The sequence below is a fragment of the Mandrillus leucophaeus genome, unplaced genomic scaffold, assembly GCF_000951045.1.
Source record: "Mandrillus leucophaeus isolate KB7577 unplaced genomic scaffold, Mleu.le_1.0 Scaffold439, whole genome shotgun sequence".
NCBI classification, from domain to species: Eukaryota; Metazoa; Chordata; class Mammalia; order Primates; family Cercopithecidae; genus Mandrillus; species Mandrillus leucophaeus.
Genome location: NW_012104687.1, coordinates 395,973 through 397,835, shown reverse-complemented (window position 1 = coordinate 397,835; position 1,863 = coordinate 395,973). Strand labels below are relative to the sequence as shown.

Sequence of the window (1,863 nt, the reverse complement as noted above, 5' to 3'; positions counted from 1 at the left end):
GGGAGAGGTGGGCACAGGTGAGAGGTAAGTGGGCCAGGGCGTGTGGGAGAGGTGGGTACAGGCGAGAGGTAAGTGCACCCGGGCATGTGGGAGAGGTGGGCACAGGTATGGGGCAAGGTGGCCACAGGTGTAGGAGAGGTGGGCACAGGTGTGGAGAGAGGTGGGAACAGGTGTGGGGAAGGGTGGGTACAGGTATGGGGAGATGAGGGCACAGGTGTGGGGAAAGATGAACATGGGTGGAGGAGTGGGCACAGGTATGGGGAGAGGTGGGCACAGGTGTTGGGGAGGAGGTGGGTGCAGGTATCAGGGACAGGTGGGCACAGGTGTAGAGGAGGTGGATACAGGTATGGGGAAAGGTGGGCAGAGGTGGAGTGGGCACAGGTATGGGGAGAGGTGGGCTCAGGTATTGGGGAGGTGGGTGCAGGTGTAGAGGAGGTGGGCACAGGTATAGAGGAGGTGGGTGCAGGTATGGGAGGAAGGTGGGCACAGGTGTAGAGGAGGTGGGTGCAGGTATGGGGAGAGGTGGGCACAGGTGTAGAGGAGGTGGGTGCAGGTATGGGGAGAGGTGGGCACAGGTATAGAGGCTGTCTCTTATACACATCTAGATGTGTATAAGAGACAGGGCGTGAGCCACCGCGCCCGGCGCAATGCGGATTTGAACTTCCTCATATCACTGTCGTGAATTCACATCCCAGCTCCTCCACCCCTCAGCCCTCCATGCTTCCCTGTCCCCAGGCCTGGGGGCAGTCCCCGAAGGGCTGACGGAGAAAGGGGCATTTCTAAGTTCTTTGATTCACTTCCTTTCCCAAGATGTCTCAATTGCTTGGTTCTGGGCCCTGGCCCAGTCCATGCCCAGGGTCCCCCAACTCACACAGTGTCTGGAATTCGTGCACCTTGCTGCCGGCCCCCTGGCCCTCCTGCGTCAGTGCCTGCACCTGGACCAGGTAGGTGGTGTCCGGAGCCAGGTCGTCCAGGGTCACGGAGAAACCCTCGGTGCGGCGTACATTGTAGCTGTTGGAGTCTCCCTGTGGGTGGGTGGCAGGCAGAGGAGCAGGCAGTGAGGGCAGGGCAGGGCAGGGGCCTTGGCTCAGCCCACTGGAGACCACCCTGAGTTAGCAAGGTGGCTTGCCTTTGTTAGCAAACTTGAGGCTCTTCTTACAGAGGAGGAAACTGAGACTCAGAATTAAGTGACTCACTCAAGGTCAGAACCACTAAATGCATGACCCAGGACTCAAACCGAGCTGTGTGGGGTCCCCAAATTCTGCCCCTGTCCTCACCCTGACTGCCTCTTCCAAGGACACCATGTCTTCTCTCCTACAAATCTCTGCTGTGCTGCCTTGGGAGATGTAACCCCCTGGCAGACCCCAGGTCTCAGTTTCCCCATCTGCAGAAGAGTGCTTCTTCAGATGGCTGGGTGGTTTGGTGAGCATCTATGTGACCAGCCTATCCCCTGCTCTCGGCCCAGCTAGAGCCAGCCCCGACCCTCTGGGAGTTACCTTCTTGCGGTAGGTGACCTCGTACTTCCACACGCGGCTCTGCTGCGGTGGGGGGATGCTCCAGGAGACGCTAAGCGAGGTGGTGCTGCGGCCCTCCAGTCTCACCTTGGGGGGCTCTGGGCAGGAAAGGCAGTGGGGGAAGCAGGTAAGAAGCTGCCTGCGGGCAGGCAGGGTTTGTGGGGGACAAATGGACGTGGAGCCAGATCCTCCACAGCTCAGATTCTTTTATTTTTTTTTTGAGATAGGATCTCGCTCTGTCACCCAGGCTCGAGTGCAGTGGCACGATCTCGGCTCACTATAGCTTCGAACTCCTGTGCTCAAGTGATCCTCCTGCCTCAGCTTCCTGAATAGCTGGGGCTACAGACAC

General features: G+C 59.0%; 1 protein-coding gene across 1 annotated transcript in view; it reads right to left on the bottom strand.

The window, feature by feature from the left end:
- Positions 1 to 1,863, bottom strand: part of EPHA2 (EPH receptor A2) — a 37,060-nt gene that overhangs the window by 15,315 nt on the left and 19,882 nt on the right. Inside the window, exons 6-7 of the mRNA XM_011993952.1 lie at positions 1,497 to 1,612; positions 872 to 1,025 (exon numbers count right to left, since the gene is read on the bottom strand). Of these exons, the coding sequence (XP_011849342.1) occupies positions 872 to 1,025; positions 1,497 to 1,612 (270 nt within the window). The remainder of the gene's footprint in view (positions 1 to 871; positions 1,026 to 1,496; positions 1,613 to 1,863) is intronic.